We start from the raw sequence: 24,503 nt of genomic DNA, 5'->3' as shown, positions 1-24,503 counted from the left end.
GCAAACAAGCTTGAAAATCCACGGAGACGTTGAAATGAAATGGCATTACGGTAATTATACAAATTAGAATGCAAATATTTTCACACAGCAATTTATATACCAGGTAGAGAGAGAGACCAAATACGTACAGTCCACAAGTAAAGTCAATATATGCGAGACACGGCCATTTACATTTTTGGGTCAATAAATTGTAGTACCTACCGAATATCTGATTATAGCAGCCGAATTTGATTTTCGACTTCTTCGTCGGAATAGAAAAAAAGACTTCAAAATAAAAATCTTTAAAAACTAATATCCATACAGAGGAGTGGAAACTGTTATCAAGTCGTTCACACGCCCGATAAACTTGGCAGTGGTGCCAAAGGGTAGATATTATTTGCCCTACGTGGTATCAGGTCACAGTTAATCACTAATAGTGCGTGACAGAATGATAAGATATATACGCTACTGATGGCGTGCGTCAATTGTTACGGTAGTCACGTGAGAAAAAACGCACCCGGTGACGGGAGATCGGTCGCTTTTACTAAATTAACAGTCTCTGAGGGAGCGTGCAGCAGAAACCGTTCGACGAGAATTCAGCCGATCAGCCTTTCCTTGAGACGGATGCGATTCTCACTTACATTTTGCAACTGAAGTGGAATATTTCTAAAATTACCAGGTGCCTGTTCTATTCAATCGGCGCTGCCGCGCTTTATCGTTTGACAATTTCAAGTTTAAAACGGACAAATTTGAGAAATGTTAACTTCCGGAGTAATTTCCGAAATATGGAAAAAGCTCAAAGCATTAAAAGCAAGTCTTAGCAAACGAGAATGAGCATGATTGATCGCCAATGAAATTCGATTACTTTCGAGACAATCCATATATGCACGCGAAATTGGCGGAGGAAGTCCTGCCACTTTAACTTACGTACGAAATAACATTCTTCTGTTGAATAGTATAGGTATGTTATAAATTGAGATGAATTTCATTTCATTACCGTCATCGTTACTAGAAAGTTCTACTAAAATGGATATCGTTATACAACAAGGGTATGAATGTTGAAATTACAAGAAAATTTGGTACATGTAACTATTTAGTGTGATTACAGTTCATTGGTTCGATACTCATTTTCATTTTGTACCCAGAACTACAATGCGTTTTTTACTTTCGGTTAAAGATGAAAATAGTTAAAGACGCGTATGCCAACCACGACTAAAAAACATTCTGTCAGCGCATTGAAAAACCTTTTCCACACATATTGCAAAGAAATCAAATCAAAGATAAATCAGAAAATTTCATGGCTTATCAGATAAAAATTCCCACAACCTCGTCTATTAATGACAAATTATTGAACCGCACAACGAATTACCGAACAACTTTGGTTCACGGCGATCAATTTATAATAGCCACGCTGCTCGCGCGGTGATTTCTTCAACGCTGCGGCGCTCTTACCCGAAAGGCGATAATAATTGTCCTATCGTACAAGCCTTGGTCTATATCGTAGTACAATTTATGGATTATAAGGGGTGGTATGGTGGATTACAATGGGGGAATTAGCACGTCACTCGGCACCCGACGGGTGCAGGCTGGGGCTTGTCGAATGGCTCACAAATTACCAGAGTGACGCCGGAATTGTTGCAGTGCCCCCGGACATCCTGGACTACCCAACGAGCACGGATATGGTCGTCCGCGAAGGCAGCAACGTGACGCTTCGGTGCGCCGCTACCGGGACTCCAACACCCTCGGTGACGTGGCGCCGCGAGGACGGCAATCCTATAATTGAGTTCAGCACGCAGGAAGGTATGACTGCCGGTTGGATGATTATCTCTTTGAAAAAATCTCCGTCAATTGTACTTGTGGACTACGGGGCGGAAGATTCGATCGAGCATTGATTTTCTGTACCGTTAATTTTTGTCGAGACCCTGACAACTTTTTTTACTTTCATTCACGACGACCTGACGCGTCTCGACTGCAACCCTGACGCAATCCTCGGACATGCCGATTCTTGTCGCAGATTGGTAGATTGAAACTATGATGGAATTTGAGGGATGTAGCAAGAAATTTGATTGTATTATAGGAGAGGCCGAGAATCAATCTGCGACTCTTAGTCGTAGCTAGTTTTAAATTTCGGAAATTGATGAAATAACGAGAGTTTCAGATAGCAGTGCGAGTTGGAAATATTCGACAAATATGCGGGCAGGAAAACCGAGAAGCGGTATAGCTACTGAAAATATACATCGAATCGTATCTTAGATTGAACGTCTGGTAACCTAGTGAAAAAGGGGTGAGGGAAAGAAAATGGAAAAAAAGAAGAAAAGAAAAATGCATACACCGAATCATACGAATGAGTATTAGACACGCAACGAAACTTGTCATGGAATTGAAACGAGCTGAGGAAGCGAAGGTCTCAGGGGATAGCGAGTCATTTTTAGACAGGCATGCAAAAGAGAATTAGATGCTGACAACCTCAAGTCTAGTGCGCATGAAAAGCGATAATTTTCTCAAAAAATACTCAAGTGCGATGAATGAGTTTTTGAAAAAAATCACAGTCATATAAACGTTCAGCGAAAGTTTTTTCTCCAATTCAGCTATGATCTACCCGTCACAAAGGTACACAATGTCTACACACTGGAAGAAATTTATTGACAGTTTGACTCTTGTGTTTATCGGTCGTTGCAGCAATTTCTTCTACTGATGTCCCCCACCGAAGAGAGTTTTGCACATGGCGTGACATATCAATAACTGAACAGTAACCCTACTGACACACGTGGATTATAACAAAAATTTGTTCAAGTACCTTGTACCCATACTGCGGTAGGATCCGTGCAGAAGACAATCAACGAGGCTGGAAACTTATCATCTTCGGTCACAAAGAACCCAAAAGGGTTTACGTTGTTTCACAATTCACAACACTGCACTGTCACGCCCGTAAAAAATAAACTAGCTTGATGAAACTAACGTTGGAACACTGAGAACAATTCACATTTGACTATTTGAGTTATTGGTACAACGGATTTCAAAACACTTGAAGCCTTCTCTCGCAGCGATGGCCGAAGACTGAACTCCTCGGAACTTTGAGGTACCGATTATACTTCTTACTTTGCGTCATGGTTCGAGATATCGATTTTTCGTAAATCGTTCGTTTTCCATCGATTCGAGAGATGTCACACGTTACGAATATATGTACAGGCATTATACCTACACAGCAGCTGTGACTGGATTGTTTCGACGCTACGCCATCAAGGGCCTTCAAGTAAGTACAAGTAACTACAAGTATGTGTAATCTGTTCGGTTCTGTAAATATTGCCATCGGTTGAAGCCAACTCGCACCGCCCTTCTTATGCATGAAAGTAATGGAACATCAGAGGATAGAATCCGGCGACACTTTGCGCCAACATTCTTCTACTTCTTTTCGTAAGTCGAAACTGCAGTACGACCAGAAAATTATGAGATGCGAGAAACGTGGGAGTTTTTTTCAAGTTGGAACGTGGATAGGGCAGGAAAGAAATTCGCCCAAGCAATTCCTTGAAACAGGCAGGAGAGATAAAAGATTCGTCTTCTCGATAAATTATGCAACCCGCAGAGTGAGAGGAAATAATATTTCACGCCCGTTCTGTCAGCGTCGTCACACCCTGACAGGGGCCCTGACCTCCGGTAACGACGCTTAGGACCGGCAGAACCTCGGGAATCTCTTTATACTTTTTCCTCACAATACGGGAACTGTCATCGGGGTTCCGGTCGAAATTACGATGTTGGTATAATCACGACGCTGCTGGATACAAAGGGCTTTGACGTCGCGAAGGTGCCGGCGACGATTGAAAAATCCTCCTATATTGCACCTTCTCACATGCTTCCGTCTTTCTCTCGACTTTCCAGCCACCATTTTATCCGCTTTTTTTTTTCCTTCCATAATTAGTATTTTCCGAGGCGAGTGATATCTGCTCCTACAGACAGATGTGGTATTTTTTGTACTTTTGAACTTTACCTCCACATTCATTTTATGTTGATCATAGTCAACTCGGTATCAAAATTGCGATAGCTTAGAAAATCTTTCGACCACATTAATCGCATGAAATGTTTATTTTCTAGAATCTCGATTTCCTATATTATAATTTATGGATACACAAAATTAGATGTTCAAAGAATTGAGACATGAAGACCTTCGAAAATTGTCTGGAACCATCGCAATGCAGCCTGTTCAATCCGACTCAAGGTGTCAGTCCATAATTGTATATTTTAAGCAAATAAAAAATGATTTTCACTTACAGTATTTTCTACTTTCACTTGGCCCTTCGTTACAAAACATGTTATCAATTTCATCCAGGGGATGATTTCTCAAGGCTCGGTTTTACCTTTGGCTACGTTCAAAAATCGCCACGATCTATTTCAACGAAATCATATTGCAGGATTGACGGATATTGAGTGCATTGCATCATGCATCATGACGAGAAGGTCGAGGCACGTTTCGACGGTGTAAATATCAAATTATACGGACTGGTACAATAGAATGGGAAACGTGTTACCTACAGGTGGAAATGCGTAGGATATATCCATGAGGGCGGGATTTCGCGATGCCACGGATCACATGTGATAGGCAGCAATTAATTAATTACTCACGTGTTTCGCAACTCGCAAGGCATACACTTTTGCAAAATTACAAATTCGGTGCAGCGACGTAAATTACTATGTATTTGTCTTAAATTTAAAATGAATATTTTTTATTTTAATAAAATTTATAAGAAAAACACAAAAAATTAATTTGATCGTACTAGACTGTGTGGTAAATCTATTATATTTGTAAATTGAATAAACACTAAATGTACGATGACTTCACTGTTCCGTATCCGATTAAAACTTCGAATACAGTGTAGAAAATTCCGTACAGAAATTTTTAACAGTGTACTCACGATTGCGAGGCAACGAATTAGCATTTATGTCACAAGTAACTCGAAAGCTACTCCGGTGCGACTTCTCTTGACGCTGGAATCCGTGTCTGCAACCGATGCCTGTAATCTTTTAATGGTTTTCGATATTCGCTGCCCGTGACAAGCGACGGCTGCACCATATTTCTGAATAAACGAGCTTTATCAGTTATCATTATAATACCAGTGGCAAAGAGGTATTACTTAACGGGAATGATCGAATGTGAATATTACATGTAATATGTCCCGATTACGAGAGCATATTTATCACACGAAAAAGTAAATCACAATGGAACACAGTACCGTGGAAAGTATCAATACTCAGGAAAAATATTATCATTACATCCGATACTGTTGTTTTACATACTCAAATCATTTATTCGGTGATTGATCACGGTTATTATGATTTGGTAACATACCTGGAATGGAAAACGCAAATGGAATGGCCGGGACGGATAAATAATTTCTATATTATTTTACCTCATCTCACTCGGCTGTGGTTGATATTTATACGATACGAGGATCAATTGAAACGCGGTGAATTTATAATTGAAATCGTTTAAAGAAACATACGAAAAAACCATCCTGGTTCAAAACTCGTTACACCCAGAGGCAAGCCGGAGGGAAAACACGTCAAAACCCTCGCAGAATTTACCAGTGAGAACAGCAGGTTACAGCTCGAATAGGAGTAAAATACTATTGGCAGATATACCGCTGCGAGACTCGTTAAATCGAACCTGTGTATGTTTCATGGTCCGCTTTTCAGACACTCGTTTGACGCACGACGAGTACCTCATCAGTTTGCGTTGTAAAAAAGTTTTCAACCAACTTTTGATGTGTACTATAAAAAGCTCGGGAATGAATTCTTAACAATGCTCCACTCCGAAATAATAACGATCACCAAACGTGACTGATTTTTTCAAACTCGTTCACACCGTTTCAATCGCTTCTCGCGAGTGATCGCAGCCATTGAGTTTTGGAATATGGTGAGAAGAGTCGATAATTTTTCGTATGTATTGCGTTTAACCTATTTTGGCCTGCAACTTTGGCACTTATTATTCCTACTCTCGATCGCGATAGTTCAACGCTATTTCCAACGATCGTATCATCCTCCCGACAATGTTCGACCCATCCAATTTTCCGCCAACGGTATTAACGTTCGGCCGAGTGCGAGAGTATTAACCCATAATTCTGATTCTTTATCCAGCCACAAGCACCGAAGGTCCGGAATTGGAGATAGTGCGCGTCAGCCGGCGTCACATGGGTCCCTACCTCTGCATCGCGTCGAACGGAGTGCCGCCGACAGTCAGCAAACGGATAGTCCTCATCGTGCACTGTACGTACATGGAGGCAAAATTGTCTCGTCAGTTGTGTGCGGTGGTAGATTACACGTGGTAACCGGAATTACGCGATACTTTGGCGAACCTGGACGGAGCGCCGCGTGCAACGCGGAGCGTTGTTTAGAAGCCACGCCGGCGTTCCGGAAGTTGGGTAAACGCGCGTGGACGATACACGCTTGTCTCGTTTATAGGACGTACGCGAAACGAGGAACATATCCGAATTCAAACGGCCGTCAGTTTTTCGCGGTTGAGCGCATTTTTAACGCTCGCGTTTATGCCCGCAAGATCGTTTAGTCGGAAATTTGCAGGGCACCCTTGGTCGAGTTTATTTTCGCCCAGACATCAATCCACGGATGGATATCTTGTAACTACCGCGTGTATACCGGTAGACGGTAATACGTAAGGTACCTGCTCGGAATGTTACGTTTGTTCTGCGAAATTTATTTATTCATGAAGCTAATCTTGCCCGAAATTCAAACTCCTTTTACGCAGAGCTTATCTGCACCCACAAGCCAGAGAACTTTGATATAGCGAACGGTGACCAAGTTTGTTGATTAAATCAATACCGAATGGGATCTTCCGGATTAGAATTTCGAACTTTCTGGTGTGATACCAAATGGCGACATATTTTTGTTCGTCTGATCGATCCTGGCATTTTTTCTTTTCTTTCACAGTCCCACCGAAGGTTTGGGTTGGAAAACAATTGGAGGGTGTTTACGAGGGCCAAACAGTGACGCTTGCCTGTCGCAGTGAGGCATTTCCGAGGCCCATTACCTACTGGACCAGGCCAACAAATGAGATCATCATCAACGGTGAGTAGTTGACGCGAAATAAACAGCGATATTTCGACCACAACGCGGGTCCGAAAATTGGGGTGAAATAAAAATAACTTAGCGGGGAACCCAATTGTGGTCATACCTTTCTTCAGATTGTCGTTTTTCCACTTCCCTTTGAAAAAACGCCGAACACTGAGGGAAATTTCGAAATTCTTAGAAATTCATTTTGAAAAATTTTGATGCGATAAAAGTCTACGCTCTCAGGCGTTCCAATGTATTCTAATCACGTATCACGCGAAATACTATAGCACATGTAATCAGCAGCATCAGAGCATTGAATAATACAAGCAAACAAAAAAAAAATACGGATCGAAACTGCAGTTTGTTGCGAAATTCCTGATCGAATCTCTTACCCTCCATTATGCGGTGTCCGTGAAGCGATTAAATTTAAGTCAAGTCCATCCGCGCAACACTAATTATTTAACGCAATCCACCGGCGCTTAGTCGCGTTAATTGAAACTCGTATATACTTTCATCGTCTCGTCATTCTCGACGAGGAATTTTCGCAAGATATAAAAATTTGTCTCTTCCTTCGCCAGAGATTCCGATTATTCAGCGAAATTTGTGTTGAAAATAATTACAGTAAATTGCAACAGTCATGCAAGGTGGTTAACTTTTTCTCCCTTATTTTTTCACGCGCATTTATGACGGTAAATTATTTCTATCAACGTTGTTTATTTTATTATTTATAGATAATATAGTATAATTATTTTTGTTAAAAATTACGTTCAATGAGCAGTGGTTCGACTGGACTCTAACTAAAATTCACCAAGCTGAAGTGCCCGCAGCAATTTCTTGAAAAACATTCGTACGTATTTAGATATCCACCGCAAGAAGTAACATGCTGCTTGAACGTTGTGCATTAATGGGCGCACCATATACAGTTATATCTATAACTTACTTTATGGACCGTTAATTGAATTCCCCGAGCGTACAATACTTATACAAGCGGTTAATCGTAACGAGTTCTGCACGCCAGAGCGAAGCAGGTATTAAGTTGAGAGCTCGCTTCGGAGAGCTCTCTTTTCCTAAAAATAAGCGCAACATTATACGTAGGTATACATATTTCCCGATTCTGGGTTTTCCCTCAAGGACGGGTAGTTTAAAAAGTAGAGTCTAAACTATTACCAAGTACAATTCGCATTTATTTACGTCATATTAATTTCAAACGAGGAAAGTTGCGTAAAAATATAAGAAATGAAAATGGGGACGGAAAAAATTATTTCGAAACTTTGACAATTAAAAGCTGCTAACGCGTGCCATTCGGATTTTACTTCTCAGTTAAATTTTAGCCAGGGGTTATTTATTACGAATAACGGTACTGTCAAAATATTTGCGTGCAGCTATGAAATATTTACAGACTTGCGAGTTGTACAAGTCAGTCTGATAAGCTCGCAAAGGTGTATATAATATATATATATATAATATAGTTGTACATATATACGGCACTGCGCCGACATTTCTACAGAATGCGTGTATCTCTACGGGAATAAATCTCGAAATACACGTATACATATATAAACCACCCTCGCGATATGTACGTGCTCTTCAGTTATAAAAAGGCTTAAATTTAGTGAACTTGAACGGTCTACCAGTTTGCATTTCAGAAGCGGGAACGTTCTTTACCGTCGAACTTTAAAATTTTTATTTTTTCCACCACTACCAGATTTTTATGATTTTATATTCTGGATACGTAATTTATTTACACGGCGTTATTCGAGGCGCACATACAACGCGACATCGTGTTTTTGCCGAGGGTAAGTAATGTTTGTGTGCTTGTGTTCAACGGTAGCCGGCACGCTCTCAAGTGCTTCCTCAGTTCCTGTAAACACGCGTGCAAAGTTTCTTTGGATGGCGTGCAGCCGCAATAAAAGTTCCGTACTTGCAAAACTGTGCCACTAAAACAAATAGCTCATTTAACGACCGTTCGAGTTCAGTTAGCCAACTTAACGCGAAATGATAACTCTGTCAATAATGTTACGCACAATAAATGGTCGTCAACCTACATCCATATATAGGTATACCTATTTCTGATCCAGTATTGTAAGGTTAAAGACATCAGAGCGACGTTGTAGCTTGAGTATGAACTTCTTCTTTTATTACAGATGATAACTTCAAAATTGCCTCAAGCTCCACCGGATACGAGAGCGTGATAGAGTTAACGATTCGAGCTGTGCAGTTACAGGATCTTGGAACGTTTAAGTGCGTCGCCAAAAACGCTCTTGGAGAAACAGAGGATACAATTAAATTAAACAGTAAGTATACGGTAAGAATTAATCTTGTCCACATTTGAGTTTATACGATCGAAGGCTATTATTTTTATTTATTTATTTTTTGCATTGTTTTCAATTACAAGCTTACCCTTTTCTTACGTCAGATGTCACATGAAACCCTGTAATGCCAATTACGGAAGTACAGGTGTTTGAAACATATGTTGATAGTGATTGAAAACAGTAACGAATGTATTGAACAAGTTGGTAGTGTAATTGAATGATTTTGTTATGTTGTAACACGAGTGGATTGATAAATGGTTGAAAATGACTCACGGAGTGAACACGTCTGCTCTGACGAAGGGTGCCTGGACAACTAAATTTTGAAATTGACGAAACGCTTGGGAGAGACAAGATTGTGGGGGAACGTAGAGAAAAGCCAGAACAAAGAGCATAAATATGCAGGATGCGGATGTGGTAGACAAAAACGTTTATTATACGCAGGTATAAATTAAAACATAGGAATTATAGAATTGTAATTCAACACTTGACCGTATTTACGTTTGAAACTGGCTGTACGAATAAGATACTTTGTAGTTTTTCCACTTCTTTCATCTATGGGCGTGCGAATATTGGGCAAGGAGTACTCTGCCCCTCGACTTGGAGTGTCCGTTTCGATTATTCCTCAAATAGGGTGCGAAACGGTGATTCGCCGCACGCGAGAATCCCGTAACCGCGGAAGCCCCGAACTAACGACGCGGGTGTTTAGTAAGAAAATGGAGGGGTAAATAGGCATCATCGAAATCAGCCAGTTCGTTAGCTAATGACCGTTCAGCGTGCGTTTGCATTCGGGAAACAGTGCAGGGGTTTCGTGTATTGTAGGTTTATGGGCGTATCGTAGTCAGGCGGTTGCCAGCCACGTGTATTGACGTAACCGAGTCCAAAGCTCCCAACCAGAAACCAAAGTACTGGAGATTGGGGTAGGGAGCAAGTAGTTTGAGGTTTCCTCCACACGTCTGTGTTATTTCAACGTCTTTCATTCAATTTAAGTGGCATGCCGTGTAAAGCCAGCTCTATTCAGACCGTCTATTATACTCGCCTGCGCGCCTCCAGACTTAATTGATTGCCCTCGGTTAATTAGAAGTATGAAATTACAATTTTACATTGCAAAAACGGTCTCGAGGAGACTTTCGAAAATTTCTCACATAATTGCCGGAGAGTTGTTTATGTACCCACGACGTCACGTAACGACCATGTATTTGTATTCTATATTTATCCTGCCAAGGAGAGTATTAATTAGCGGTATGAATTCAAGTCGATGAAAGTAAATGGCGTGGCGGTTCACGTAATTTCAATCTGCCAATGATAGCGTTCCATATCGTAACGAATCGGTACTTATAATCAGCGGTAATTGATAACTTATTTTTATTCCAAGTGTGTAGAAGCTGTCGAGAAAGCTTTCAAGTTTCATTCCTCTTTATTCCATTCTACACCACTTTTGAAAAATTAAACCAATTATAATATTTGTATTCTCGTCAAGTGAGGCGATTTAGTTTGTTTCCATTTATTTTTGTCAAATCCTCGTAATTGTACACTCCAATTACACATGTGCTTTTGAAACCTCATTCAGACCGAGTGCTGTGATTGTATTTAATTTGGAAAATTTCACCCCGCATATTAAGCTTCCGTCCGCGATTCGATTGTTATTAAATTGGATAAAAAAGAGGAGAGGTGGTGTAAACAAATTGAAGATATTGAAATTTTTCAATTTAACACGACGAGAGAACAAAAATTTTAATCGAGTGGCACACATCACGTCCTGCATAACTTGACGGGCTAATTGCATATTGTGTTTGTTTATCGTTAATTAAGCTTCCAAAATTGCCACGTAAATTTTTCAATTTTGTTACCATTCTAAACTTTCCATACGTACGTGCATTTTAGTCCCTATGACAATAATTACCACCGTCGATTTCAGGGATTGCCGCGCCATCGACAACGCACAGACCGAACGCGAGAAGGGAGTCAAAAAAATCCTGGATAAGTGAATTCAATCAGGAGAAAAAGGCTGCCGCGACGAAGGGCAGCTCAATGGGAAACGGCATCGACAACGGTGACGGGGACGAGGAGCTGACAGATTTTGACTCGGCGACGTCATCGTCAACGACGAGTCGCCATCTCCTCGTTCTTGGAATGGCAACCATCATCACAATTCTTGGGGGAAGATTTCCAACATAAATTTAATTGGCGTTTAAAATTGAAAAAAAATTATTGGTAATTTTGTATGTGCAAATCCAATGATTAGGTACAACGTGTACGTGAATTTATGCGAGACGTGTTTCAAGAGGGGAGAAAACGAAATAATTATGCGAAAGAAAGTTTTGGAAGTTTTGTGGACACTCTAAAGCACGTGTGTTTTTTGTTTAAAATCGAATTAACTTTGTTCGCCAAACTACTTCAGATGTTGATAGATAAGTCTTAAGCGAAGTATCAGACGCTGTTTTTTTCAATCCAATTTGACGTACGGGGTTGTAGAAGAACTATGATGCTAAAAATTTTGTCAAAATTAGTAGCCAAAAATATTGTGCCACCAATTCAATTTTCAAAAGGATTATAGTATCGTCTGATTTAAAAGCAATATAATAGATATTCCGCATTAATGAAACATTGATTACGAAATTCTTCGTTCTAGTTCAACGAAACATAATTTCTAATTCACGATACGAATAAATATAGGCTGCGGAGTAATTGTGGAAAATTTGTTTCGTTATAAATGTGAATTTCGTGTTTTGTGTTGTGATAACGATTATGTCTTGCATTTAACAACATGGAATAATTTTACAGCGTTCAAATTAAATTAGTAAGCAATAACGAACAGAAGTTACTTGAAATATGGTTTAACAATAAGTCAAATCACCGCCACCCGGGTGTTCTAAATTCATCCTTCAAATTCACTTAACAATAAAACCGTTCGAATGACTGTATTTTCAACTTCGTCATTTCAATGAATTTCACAGGAATATATGGTAAATTCCTAGCCGTTTCAAGTAGACTTCAGACAATAACGATCCTTTACCAACGACAATGTCTGGCAGGTTCGTCAATGATACGCATATACATTTCATAGTTGGTTTTCCAATCTGATTATTCTCGCAACCCGATGTAAAGCCCTACATTTTCTGTCTCGTTTTTAATTAAAAGTAAACGAGGCAAGACTCTGTCCCTATTTTAAATCACAACTTAAGCGCAAGGTAAAGATCTCCAATGTGCGAACGAACAATGAACAAAGTTTTGATACTTTACGGCAAAATATTGGGTTAATCATTCCGATCGTACCTGTACCTATTACTTTTGACTCGTGTCTTTCGCCTAATCGATTCGAATACGAAGCATCAACGTTTCGGAATCCTGGTGATTATGTAAATCCGTTTTTTGACAATGAGGAATGCAGTACCGAATTATTATTTGGATTGTTAACTGTTTTGTTTCTAGTTCCTCAAACACGGGGCAATTGGACATGAATATCGAATGAGAATTGTCCAATTGCCTTTTACCTTTCAGTCTGTACGTACTTATTGATAATTGAAAATTGGCACACATGTAAAATGTACAATTATAGCGATAGTGAATTATATGTGCTGTATGTAAATATAGAATCATGTTAGCAGTAAGTATACTAGCAATAAGACAAACGAATATCTATAATTATATGCTTTACGCTTAGATCGATGACGATGATGTGCCGAGAACAAGTTTCATTGTATCTATCATACGTAGTTTAAGCCTCAGGGACGTGTAAATATAATCAGATAAAGTATGAAACTAGTTTTTACATTCAATGTCACGTGTCAATTTACTGTAAATAAATTTTATGTCAACGTATATCAAGTAGTAATAAATGTTAGAAAATATCGTAAGTTGTGCAATATTATCAAAACAATTGAACATGTTTTTCCTTTTCCTTGCTCCATGCTTCTAAAAAATAAAGCTTGCACCAAAAATCATGCGGCGTATTCAATAACTTTCCGGTTTCACAGTTAGATGAAAAAAAGTAAATCTTCAGTACCGGTATTTTGGCAATTTCGACCCAACGAAAACATCCCCTAATATTATCATTCGATAAAAAGCTTACCAATAGAAACTGCTTTTACCGACGTACTGTGTGTCAGGTTCGCAGAAAGTGACTCTCCTGATCAACAGAGTTGCGGGGGTGGTTGAAAATATCCGAACCATTGCTCAATAAGGGTGGATGCGAAGCGCCGAAGCTTTACCTACCTTTACCAACTAAGGAGAATAGCCGAAGCTATTGGGTCAGCGTTTACCATGCGAAATGTTGCATTCGGTATCGAAAGGAGTGCATTATATACAGAGACCATCGTCGATTAATACTTGGTAGGAAGCCGGTAGATCATTTGTCCACTTTAGTTGATAAGGCGGAATTTGCATAAGCCTCCGAACCGGACGAGGTTCCAGCGGCAGAGAATATTCGCTGATCCTCGTAAATCGGCGAAGGCAATGAAGCTTATAATATATATCACCGCGATTCTGCAGACTCAAACTGAGTTATCGTTGCGACGTTGCGGTTTTTACTGTAATTGGTGAGAATGCAGACGGTTCTTACGACTGGAACGTTTTCCGTGTCAGTACCCGTATTAAATTACCCAAAACCGTCTTGCCGACAACGTCTTACACCCACCTAACTTGCCCGAGCACAGCGGGGACGATGTGAGAGAATAATTATGACCAGGCAGGCTTGTGCAGGTCCTCGCTAATTTCACAAACGTTGCTAACCCGTTGAGGGGATGTTTTGTTTGAACCCGTTTCCTCAACACTCGCGAGCTCGGTTGGTGAGATCATTTTTAACGAGCTTTCGCCGGCATTGTTTGCTATAATCCTGCCTGCATGCTTAGACGAACCGAGAATATCTTTCGTTCCGAAATTATTGTCGTTGTCAACTCTTGGACCTGGTTACCAGCGTTAAATTAGCTGAAAAGCGATTGCGGTTATTCGGAAAAGATACCAAGTATGGGAAAATCGGCCAGAATCATAATTTTTCGTTTCGCAATATTCAACAGCGAAGCAAAATGATTCGATGTTCGAATCACACGAGGAACAAGGCTTGTTATATTAAACGCTTCCACAAATAATATTCAAGAAAAAAGCCGAACGACAAACGTATAGTCATTCGATCGAACATCGTTATCCTCGTACACGGTGCACTGATTCATTTCACTCGAGTATAAGCCTGACTTCTAACAGGGAATCCGGTGTACGTATAATCACGAAGGCTCGTTTTGACCGCGGGGATTATCTTGGGCAACATTTTACATCTGATAATTTAGTCTACAGATGTATTGATTTCGGGTGTTCTCTGTACGCCTCTGAAAACGTGATACGTTATCGGCTTGACGCTTCAGCTATGTAGAATTTCGCCCGTGGCACTAATTGAGATTGGCAGTCCCGTATAAGCTGAAGATGATTGTGTGTGTTTTGAGGATTCCATGGCACCAGATCCGATGATTCCGTCGAGTGTAATTACTGCTGAAATCAATCCTGCACCCCTTCAAAAAGGTCCCTGTGCCGTGACTGAAGAACCAATGGCCACTACCGCGCAGCTGATGATTCGCAGCACGCAATCAGCTTACACGACAGAAGCCATCTCCGGCTGTCGGTGAAACACTTAAATAGAACGTCTCCTCTGATTCAGTCGGCGGAATGTAAATTTGATATCGAATAATACGAACAGCTGTATAGGGCGACACGAAGCTCGGGTTGTAGAAGTTGAATGGTGTGAATCAATTCACAGACACGTCGCGCTGCAGGAGGGACACTCGGCATCAAATTTTTGGAAGTGGAAATTTCCTGCAGGAAATTGAAGGTGGGACGTAGCTGCAGCTATTTCTTTCACGTCCTTGAAATAAATCATAAATAATTGCTTCCGTTAAATTCTCACTCCGAAAGATCGAGGGGCGTCAAGCAGCTGTCGATGCCAGGAGGCGGGAACTCTCAACCGGTGTCCATCGAAACTCGATTCAATCTCAAGGGTTTTCATCGACTCTTCAAGCTGTTGCAGGTCGGAATCTAATCTGTTAGCACCTGCCTGATGAGTGAGTGACAACGGGTCTTCAGCTCTGCCTCCCGTGTACCTTTGATTTTTTTTTTAGACTAATAGAGGACTTTCAAAATACGATCGTCTTACATCGATAATTGATAAATGAACATTGACGAACGCAAGCGCATCTCAGCTTCGAAAAAAGCTTTACATAAGCATCGGAGGGAGCGATGGGAAGTTCTTGTTGGACTTTCAAGTAAACTGAAGTCTCCAATTACCCAACTCTCTGGGTAAACATAACAGGCTACTGTACACGGATAACGCGTGCATTTGTGGCTGTACGTCATTAGCCGTATTACAAGCAAGGAAATTTTCATGTTCAAGGAAAGTGCGTTCAAATTTTTCTGCAATACGATTCCAAAGTCGACAGGAATCGGTGAACGATTTATCGCGTTGAGCAAATATTTGCACATATTTTTCCTGCGCAACTATATTGTATTATATAGATGATGTAATATTCTCAGTTCCTGATAACTCTTCGGGGTGAAGTTTTAAATATTCCTTCGCAAGAAGCTATCAGTCTGACGTGAAAACCACTCGGCCACTGAGGACTGTTTTGCGTCAAGGACGTAGTTTGATGTTGCGGTGCGACGATCCGTTCTGCAAGTTAAAAAACCACAGGGTTTTCCCGTGCTCAAACGCAAACGTACGTAGTCGCATCAAAAACCAGATTCCAAAGTGAGAGCAGGATCGCATAAAAATCCTACATCATACGCGTATACTCAAGTCTACTTCATTTCTGGTAAAGGGTTTTTGCCGCGAGGAGTAAAAAGGCGGAGTTGGGCATGTACCCTCGGAAGTGATTAGTTTAAAACGTGAAAAGAAAGTATGGCAAAAAGGATAAAGAGAGATTGAGGGGGAGAAAAAACTCGGAGCATGATCTATATTTTTATGAAGCCGGCCAATCGTGAGCGCACCTAGCCGTATTAGGCGCAGTAACTAAGGCAGTAAATCTCCGTGGCGGACGGCGTGGTGGCTCCGGTCGATAGCTCGTACGGGTCAGACAAGTGGGTATTAAATGCCTCGGCAGGACTCTGGTAGTTCGGGTTTCCTTGCAGGCAGCCCCGTGCAGTCCGACGAGAAGACTCGGCAAACGTCAAAAACTCGCCCTGGCCTCCAACAACGGGAGCAACGAGCGAGCGAGCTGACTACAGAAAGGAAAATTCACCCTATACGCGGTCCGTAGTAGCCGGCATCACGTACCCGGAGAATGTTAATCGGGGTTCAAGTACGAGCTAAAAACTACCGGCTACGCATCCCAATGGGGCTCAAGTCCCGCACACTTTCAATACCTGCCGACGGAAAATTCGCGAGGGCTGATAGCGGGGCTTGGAGTCAACTCGGGGGGCGATCGATGTTCGTTGACAAGGTTCGGTTGACGCGAGATCGAGCCTAGCCACGTATTGTCAAGCAGATTAACGGGCCTCTGATCTATCGGCTGATGATCAAGAAAAGGCCCCTTTAAATTTACCGCCCGACTGCCATCCGTCTCGAATAATGAGCGGTGTTTTTCACCTTCCTGGTAACACAGGTATACGTGAGCTTTATGCTACATCTGTACATTTTATATGTATACACGCGTATACCTCACACCTTTGATACAGGCTTGGCTCTTTGTTTAATAATACCCCCTGTGTTCGTCGTAATGAGCGATGTCGGCGGCGCGTGGATGTTGATGTAATTCAATTAATTTCAGACTATTAATTAGCTTGTTTGCTTTCCGTCCTTTGCGGTTCTGAATATCTTCTTCCCTTCTTGGCAGTAGGACTTGTGTTTCAATGATGTTCGACTCGCGCATATCGGCACACAAGGTATGACCTACCTTTGCTTTTGGGCATATCTTGCAAAATTTTATTTTGGCATCTCATTTCACGTGATTTAAGTGTTAAAAAATAGACCTTAATTTTTTGGCGATTCCTACTATCAAGGTATGGGCTGAACAGAAACATTTGACAATGAGTTATGAAGTAATAAATGTTATAAACTCCAACGAATATTGTATGAATAATTTATGATATCCTTAAATTGATGTCACTCTGACAAAAATACCTTTCCGATTGACAAATACTCAGGAGGGTCTAAGCCAATCAATGTTAGCTTACATAGTTTTTCTTTTTTCAGACTTAAAACTTGATGAAAAATGAACGCTAATATTACAAGAATGTCGAATTAGTAGATAATCTCATCGAGTAAGTCAAGGTGCAATAAACATGCCGCCCATTAGCGAGCTCCGTAATAACTCCTTTCAGAAGCTGTACAGACAACTAAGATTTCTCACGTGTCTGATGAGGTTCTACGTGAGATAATATTCATTGCTTCAATTATTCCATACATTCATAAACACATTGATAAGAGGTGTGGTGTTAATTTCTGTTTGAAGTACTATGGCTTCATCATTATACACGCGTAACAAGTCAGAAATCTGTTAATTGAAGCGAACGCCTCTTGAATAATTTCATTAATTGCATATCAACATTATAAATACATTAATTAGCTGGTTAATTTAATGATAGGCCCTCATTCGGTACCATACAGTACGATCGTTTATACATAGGTACAAATTGCGTGGGTGGGAAGCCTAAAATTAATCACGCTCTTTGCCCCTTGTCTTGCCATATGCATAGAGCATGAAATTAGGACTCTGCAATATTTCCTTCTTGAAAATTCCACGGGGAAAATTTTCCTACGATTGTACCAACGAGCGTTCAAGTCTGAAGTGTTTCGAACGTTCACGTGTCTCGACTTTGCGTGAGCGATTAATTCAATTTCGAAACCTTGGAACCGGGACACCACGATAAGTAGCATCCAGCAACCCATGCCGTTGATTGACGCGGGGGATAATTGGCAGCATAGTCAAACACGATTAAAGAAACTAGTTACGGTTCGACGAGGTTTGATAACCACTAACTGACAAATCTGTGGTACTTGAAGTTGTAACTGCTCCATTTTAGGTGGCTATCCCACTTTTCTATCAGTGGCACATACTTTTTCAGTATGAAAAATAATTCGTCCACTGTAGCTGATTGTGAGAAAGTTGACTTTGATTAAAAGATAACATACGATCGGTGCTCGGATACTATTTATTAACTACCGACGAGTAAGAGTACATTCTTCTTTACTTGACATGCCATCAATTTTCTGAAAATGTCCATCCACCTGATCGGCCAATAACACTCATGCCAAATTATGCCATGCCTGAATAGCAATCTAATGAATAACTGTGGACAGCTAATTAATACGCCCACATTTCGTATGTAACAGCGGTGATGGTGTATTTATAAGGTCGGTAGACAGGGTGTGTTTACAAGTCAAGTACCGTTGGGATTCCACGTTTAAACAGTTAATTGTAAAGCGCTACCTAGTATATATACATACATTATCGTCGAAATACGACCTGCAGACTCGACTCGGTTACGCAGGATGTTTGGAGATCTCTTAACTCGTAGTGCTAACCCCAAACCCCAGTGGTATTCACCTCAGCCACGCCCCAGGAGTTAGAAAAAACATTTCATTTCCTCGTGTTAATGAAACGTAAAAGTTTTCCTTTGTTGATTTTTTCCGTTATATCATCCTTTTTTCCTGAAATAAATAGCCTGCAGTTCATCTGACTAAACGTAACCGGCATTGATTCGACGATTCAGTTTCATCATATAATCAAGGTGGGTAATTCTCGGACCTTCGATCCTTAAATGCAATACCTCCAATGGACTCGGATATAGCAACAGTGGGAATCGCGCATGCAGAGCAGAATACAAGGATCAACAATATCATGCGGGAATTATTAGATAAGCTCAGACAGTAGACTAGCTAATTGGCCAACGTGATGCTATTATGGGAATCCTTTCGCGAATCGTGACCCATACGTTCCTCCGGGTACGCTCACCGATTAAAGCCTCGTCTTCCGTCGTTGAGATGTCTCGGTGTACGGACCTTTACCAGTGGAATTATCCTTCACACGGTTTAAATCTCCCCAAGCAAACCGCGGTACAGGTACAGACTCCATACCAGAAGCCCGCGCCGAAAGTACCGAGGATATATTTTGTACGGTGCAGGAACCTCGGATGGCCTGGAATTCGAACGTAAAGAAGGATTTGACTTATTGAAATCGATATCGTTGGGCATAAAAATCCGGTGCACATTCGCGAGAGCACCAGACGTTGGCGTACCGAGAAATAATACAGAACGTGGAGAGATTGGTTGCGTGTGCCGCAAACATTGCATTGTGTCCTGCAGCTTAAAGATTTTCCCTTGGAATGGCAAGAGGATAGCAATTTCAGCAACCGTTGTTGGAAAATTTCGCGAGCATCCAGCATTTCTTGCAACGGTACGAACAGTGGAAGAGGTCGTCGTAATGAAAACTCTGGCGTTGATACAGCGCAATTTTCTAAGCCGAAAGCATGCAGGATGATTATACGTTTAAATTAATGCTCTTGAGTGGAGTCAATTTCAAGCGGACACTGTTGCTAAATGTAAGATTAAGACGACGGACAGCACGAACCGTAATTCAATGGGATCGAATTTGATGCATACCTACGCGTGGTAAAAATTGACAGCACATAAAAACCGGGTGTAAATCGGAGTGTTGTGGGGTGTAAAATAGAATGGTTCAGCTTACGGCCTCTTCAGAGGTGGTATAAATATATATAAACGTCGGAGAAAACGTGTACATAAAAACTTTCCCGACAAAGGAAAACCGCTCTTGTCTGTAGCTATTGCAGTGTAGAAGCGCGCAACGACTATAAATGCCGAGTTATAAAAATCCTTCCTTCTTCGCAAACAATGCGATACCATTAATATTGAAAACCTTGTCGCAGATCTTGATATCATTGATAAGAATATCATACTACAATAAATGATGGAAATAAATTATGAAGAAACGGTCGAAACGTTCGAGAATCTTGGCTGATTTGATGCGACAAAAATTTGCATTACCTAAAACTAACGATAACTGGTTTTCAGGCAAGTTCATGAAAATTCAACCTCGCTAGAACCCCAGATTATTAAACCTCATCGGCAACATCTTCTGCAGATGGATGTAAATTTCTTTATTCTGAAAAACAACTTTCAACGAGAGCAACTCGTAGTTGCACTGTGAGCAAATTAATTTTTCATCCGCGACTTATTGCTGCATACGGTGAAGGATGACTGGCGCGCATTGATCGCACTGCAAGCACCTTTTACGTAACGGCTGCTTCTCACAGCGACCCAGAGGAATTCCAGCAGGGTTTAAGGTCTTGTCAGGTACTTTCCAGGTAAGTTTTTCCTCACGTGGGATGAGCTAAGAACTTATTTCGGCCCCCCGTGCCATCGATGCATAAGAAATTCAGGAACTTGCCAGGTTCAACTGTCAATTACATTTTGTAAAAAATTTCCAGCAGCAGAGTTTCTGCCGGTAACACGTACCGGGCCAAGTTAGATGTATCCGCACACTCCGTGTGTGTACATATCTACTACCTGCAATTGAGGGGCCGAATACAATACAGTGCACACGTTCAGTTTCCGGAACTCTGTTTTACGCCATTTCTCTTGGTTCTAGGTCGCCCCGAAGTACACGAGGTGAAAACCAACGTAGGTATCTCTCTCCACCGTATACCGGTAAACCTACATCGCGAGACAAACGTGCAGCGATCTCGAGATAATTAAGATTCGTTACGGCTCAAAGCTCCGAACATTCTACCCGAGGACCGACGAGGCGCGCTGCAGTTACTCTTCGCTTTTTAATACGTCCAAAGTGAACGAGCATGCTTAAACATGAACAAGAAAGGACAGCCACCTGCAGAATTTGAAACGTTAGGAAGACACAGCTCCCACGAAATAGATTTGCTCGTGTAATTTAGACCGGCTTAAAAGGAAACTTCGATCTAATATCTGCAAACTGGAAAATATTTCTGATCACAGTCAATAATTGTCAGTCGGTAAAATCTATTCGCCTGACGAGTGGATAATGAAGAGATAGATCGAACCAAAATGGTGATATAATTTTTCCCCGTGTAATTTATGTACGTTATGCAGCTATAAGCGAGTAACGTAGAATATAATATGCTGTGCAGGTACACCTGCATCGAGCATTTCTCTCGTTGCATCGAATAATTATTACCGTTTTCCGGGCACATCCAACAACTCAGTAAGAATTCATTATAAATAGGTCAGCTCTGACTCTGCTCCTTCGTACATGTGTAAGCTACGTTTGTGTTCGACGAATCTGCAGGCTCGAAGCGTCCCCGTACTTGATTTTTTTTTTTTTATATATTTCAAAGATCATAAACGGGCGTAACAACAAGGCAGTGCCTGCAGACGCGGGTGGCATTCTCACCCCCTTGTCATAGATGTGGCAGATAGGAGTTTTATGGTAATTCTTTGCGGTCGAGAGAACACCTAATGCTCTGAATAATATTCCGCAAGGTAGGTTGCTGCAAGGACGCGGAATATCTTCGCTGTTTTATAATAATTGATGCCCTTTTTATTCCGCCACTGGCTCGTATTACCCTCGCTGCAGGTAAAAGGCGCGACGGAACTTCAGCCCAGACTGACCTCTCCCTCGGTAATGTCACCAGACTTGAGATCACTTCAGCGGGGCTCGAAAATTGCTCCTGCCGCGTAGGACGCGACTTGCAAGCTTTCCTTTCCTTTTCTCTTTTCAGGCAACCGTCAGGAAATATATCGAGCAGCCATATATCGAGCGGCAATATATCGAGCGGAAATATATCGAGCGGCCCCCGCCTCGCCTTCGTTAACAACGCGGACTTACGACTGCAGTTCGTCGCATTAGCGCATGGTACAGCATAATTATTACACAACGATATCAAACTCCTGGGTGATATTTTCCCGTAGATATAACAGTGGGGTGAAAAGGCTGCAAGTCTCCTCGCGAAAGTTTAAAGCAGTTTTACCGCTTCGTTAATCCCATGTGCTTTCGAAAATTTGTCACTTCAAAACGCCCGTCTCCTTGTCTAGGCGTGCCCTAAGTATCTTGATAACTTGGCAGGTTTTCCCCGCAAAAATTTGACTTTGCGGCACAGTTGCAGCGCGGACAAATGTTCGCTCGGTGGGGCGATGATAATAATAACCGTAAACCCGAGCGGGATAAAATTTTGTACTAAGAGATTCCCGCTCAATGACCGTAGAATTATCTGCCTCCGAAATATACTCTCTCGCTCCTCGTAAATTACAGTATCGGATTAATAAGATTTGGCGGAAAATGGGAGACGCAAATTATAGCGAGCGCTTTTCACCCCGGATACGAAGCTACTGTATGGGAAGTACGGGTACATGTAACTGTTACATACGCATGTACAGACCTGCTCGCGAATAGGCTCTTGAAGAATTGAATCATAGATTCCATCCCGTTCCCACCACTCGGTATTCACCCATAAAATATATGAGCCCTTCTATTTCGAGCTAAGATGCTTTTACAGCACTAAAAAGTGCATTAGCGTGAAAATCACCAGAGCAGGAATAAAAGAAGAAAAAAGTATCAGGGTAATAATAAAAAATGAGAATAACGGAGTATACTTGCCCTGCAAAGAATCCGTGTGGACGCTGTTCTGAATTTGTTGCCATCATTCCATCCACTAAGAACCATTGTTATGTATACAAGTGATTTTTCTCAGAAGCCGAAGAAGCTCTGCAGGTATGATACGAGGGCGTTCTTTGAAGTGATATTAGATTCGTTAAAGGTTGTTCTTTAACACGAAAATATAGTAGGAGGTGAAATCGCGTCTAAACAGCGAAAAATATCCGGCCCAACTATATCTCACCACCACGAGTGACAATAAGTATATCATTTGGCACATCATAAATATGTCATTTATAGCAGAAAGAAATGCGAGATTGCGTTGCCAGTCGGTTTTCACCTCTCGTGGCTAAATATTTATTTCACCACATAACAGCTGCAAGTATCACCGAACCTTTTCCTCTGTGTACCTACGACAGAAGGTTTGTTTGAATTGGCGGAGGGACATTTTTCCACGTGGGTGAGCGGATAATGGCAAGCTAATGGGACACAAAAGTGAGTCGTCGATAACACAGTGGCAAAGAACAAAGAAATAGCACACGAACCTTAGACGCACACGGATCGAAGTATTGGCGTTGCCATCGTTCATCCCGACTTCCGCACATGCTTATCGTTAGCTTAGGGATTCACTGCCGTCGCTAGTGAGTGAGCCGTGCTGACTATCGTCCAAGATTAAATATTGTATCAGGCATTTCTCAATGCGTAGAAGCGGCGCGGCTGGCGAAGTGAAATCGTTCAGGGTTGTTCTTTGAAATCAACCGATTCTCACCCCCTATAGATTCATCGCACCTGACAGGACCCAAGAAACGTCCGTACCATTCGTCCATTAGGATATTGCAATTCAATATTCGTGTCTGGGGCGGTTTGAGGTTCTCAATTTGATTTTACGCGCTGACGTGAATCAGGAAGGTATCGCTTTGTTGCTGCTTCATAAAACCTGTCACCTTGAAGTTGTTCTTATCGCACTATCAAGGGAAATATATACGGGCATCTTAAATTCATGTGCATAGATAAATGCTCCAAGTTGAGAGAGCTGTGATCAACTTCTGCACGTATATTGCTGAAACTCGACGCAAAGTAAAGTTATTAATTACACGAATGGTAATTGTATGTGCCTTTCATTTCGCTACCAAGTTTGTCCCCGGGTATAAATATCATTTAATCATGCATTCGTGTATCCAGCGTTCAATTTGGCTATCACATGTTGACTGAGGAAAGTTCTGAGTGTTATTAGTGTGGAAAGCTCAGGATCAGTTGCCAAACTGTCGCGTTCGTTGTGGTGGTGGTCCGCCGAATGAGCTGAGCTTATAGAGCGTCAGCAAAGTTATCGAGTCTGGGAACCGGGTAAGCCCTCCCCTCTGTTTTTCATATACTTTTCGATTTGTCGGTATTCTTATTGCTTGGAAAAGATTCTCGCGAACTACACACAATCGATATTGAGCAGCAAGAAGTAAGAGAGCTCTGGAAGTTCGCGATATAAAAACGTTGACGTCCCGAAGCACATGCTTCTTTCAGAAACATCCCCTTTCAGTGACACATCAAGTGGTCAGGAAACGCTTCCTTTTCCTGAAATACTGTTGCAATTTATGTT

The 24,503-nt window shown here is 41.4% G+C and overlaps 1 protein-coding gene across 2 annotated transcripts in view; it reads left to right on the top strand.

Annotated features, from left to right (window-relative positions):
- Positions 1–13,202, top strand: part of LOC107224568 (neurotrimin-like) — a 52,072-nt gene extending 38,870 nt beyond the window's left edge. The window contains exons 4-8 of one of the 2 annotated variants that reach the window (XM_046734412.1): positions 1,621–1,779; positions 6,109–6,237; positions 6,916–7,053; positions 9,183–9,332; positions 11,266–13,202. In XM_046734412.1, coding sequence (XP_046590368.1) covers positions 1,621–1,779; positions 6,109–6,237; positions 6,916–7,053; positions 9,183–9,332; positions 11,266–11,525 — 836 coding nt within the window. In that variant the 3' untranslated portion in view covers positions 11,526–13,202. The remainder of the gene's footprint in view (positions 1–1,620; positions 1,780–6,108; positions 6,238–6,915; positions 7,054–9,182; positions 9,333–11,265) is intronic. The other variant, XM_046734413.1, reaches the window with a different exon arrangement.
- The last annotated feature ends 11,301 nt before the right edge of the window (positions 13,203–24,503 follow it).

Source organism: Neodiprion lecontei, chromosome 3 (assembly GCF_021901455.1).
Source record: "Neodiprion lecontei isolate iyNeoLeco1 chromosome 3, iyNeoLeco1.1, whole genome shotgun sequence".
Lineage (NCBI taxonomy): Eukaryota > Metazoa > Arthropoda > Insecta > Hymenoptera > Diprionidae > Neodiprion > Neodiprion lecontei.
This window is presented reverse-complemented; position numbering and strand designations above follow the sequence as displayed.